Source organism: Phoenix dactylifera, chromosome 7, assembly GCF_009389715.1.
Source record: "Phoenix dactylifera cultivar Barhee BC4 chromosome 7, palm_55x_up_171113_PBpolish2nd_filt_p, whole genome shotgun sequence".
In the NCBI taxonomy this organism is placed as follows: Eukaryota; Viridiplantae; Streptophyta; class Magnoliopsida; order Arecales; family Arecaceae; genus Phoenix; species Phoenix dactylifera.
The window spans coordinates 3,276,674-3,277,855 of record NC_052398.1 but is presented as its reverse complement, the minus strand read 5'-3'; the positions used below and the strand labels follow the sequence as shown (position 1 = coordinate 3,277,855).

Sequence of the window (1,182 nt, the reverse complement as noted above, 5' to 3'; positions counted from 1 at the left end):
GTGGCGCGCGAAGTAATTCGGCTTGCGCTGCTCCCGGCTGACCGGGCCACAATGCAGTCCATGAGCTACAACGCCTTCATGGACGCCACTCGCTGCAACATCGTCCGGGTAAGTAAAATCTCCCCCCTACAAGGATTGTTCACTGTTTTGTTGTTTTTTTTTTTTTTTTTTTTGGCGCCTCACGTCTCTCTTTTACAGCACGTGCACGAGACGGAGATGTTGATGCACCTGGTCCACGAATACCGGGGGGAGGCCCGGAGGCGTGAGCACAGTTTCGAGGAGGCCCAGAGGAGGTACATGGCCGCCGAGGCCAAGTACCTGGCCTCCGAAGAGAAGTACCAGGCCTCCGAGGCCGAACAACGGGTGCTCCAAGAGAAGATCGGAGCATCCAATGAGAAGATTCGAGCTCTAACCGCCGAGCTCGACGAGGAGAAGGGCGCGCACTCGTTGGCGAGATCCGAGCTGCGCGCCGCAGAGGCTCGGCTAGTTAAGGCCGAGGAAGCACTGGCCGCTCGTGGGCAGGAGTTGGAGGGCGCCCACGGCCGCCACCTAGAGCTCGAGCGGGAGCTTAGGGACCTTGAGCGGAAGGCCTCTTATCACGAGGCCCGGGAGCTCGAGGCTCGGGAGAACGCCCAAAATGCGGTGAAGTTCTTCCGCGAGTCGGAGGAGTTTTGCGAACTCATGGCTGAGGAGGGCGTGAACGGGTTAATCCAGGGTTTCCGGAATTTCCGCAACCAGTTGCGGCGGCTTCTCCCAGATTTTGATGTTAACCTGCTCCAGCCGGGAGCAGGGAGGACGGAGGCAGAGGCGGAAACTCCGGTAGCCGAGGCGGCCGTAGCCGACCCTGAAGTGACCGAGGTTGCCCCCGAGGCCACTCCTGTTGTTGCCGAGGCCATTGTAGAGGTCTCGGCTGCTGAGCCGACCACTCCCGGAACCGCCGAGGCCGAGGTGGCCGAGGTTGAGTCTTTGGTGTAATTTTGTTATTTCTCCTAGGGTTGGGATGGCCTCCTATACTTGTAAGGGCCAAACCCAAATTTTGTACTTAGCCTACGGGCCTTTTTGAAATGGATATACATTTCTTTTTTGGAAACTCGTTTGTCGTAGCGCAAGTTTTTCTGCTCGGATCCGTTTTAGGTTCCGAGGATATGGGCTCTATGGCCTCTAGTTTCGCCCGCCACAGGG

At 58.0% G+C, this 1,182-nt stretch overlaps 1 protein-coding gene across 1 annotated transcript; it reads left to right on the top strand.

Moving 5' to 3' along the window:
• The first annotated feature begins 216 nt into the window (after window positions 1–216).
• LOC120111390 lies at window positions 217–975 on the top strand. Its single transcript, XM_039128435.1, has one exon. It carries the CDS (start codon window positions 217–219, stop codon window positions 973–975), a length of 759 nt encoding a protein of 252 aa, XP_038984363.1.
• Window positions 976–1,182: the final 207 nt, after the last annotated feature.

Excerpts from the sequence above, each read along its gene's own strand:
- LOC120111390 (XM_039128435.1), top strand. The coding sequence starts at position 217 with ATGTTGATGCACCTGGTCCACGAATACCGGGGGGAGGCCCGGAGGCGT.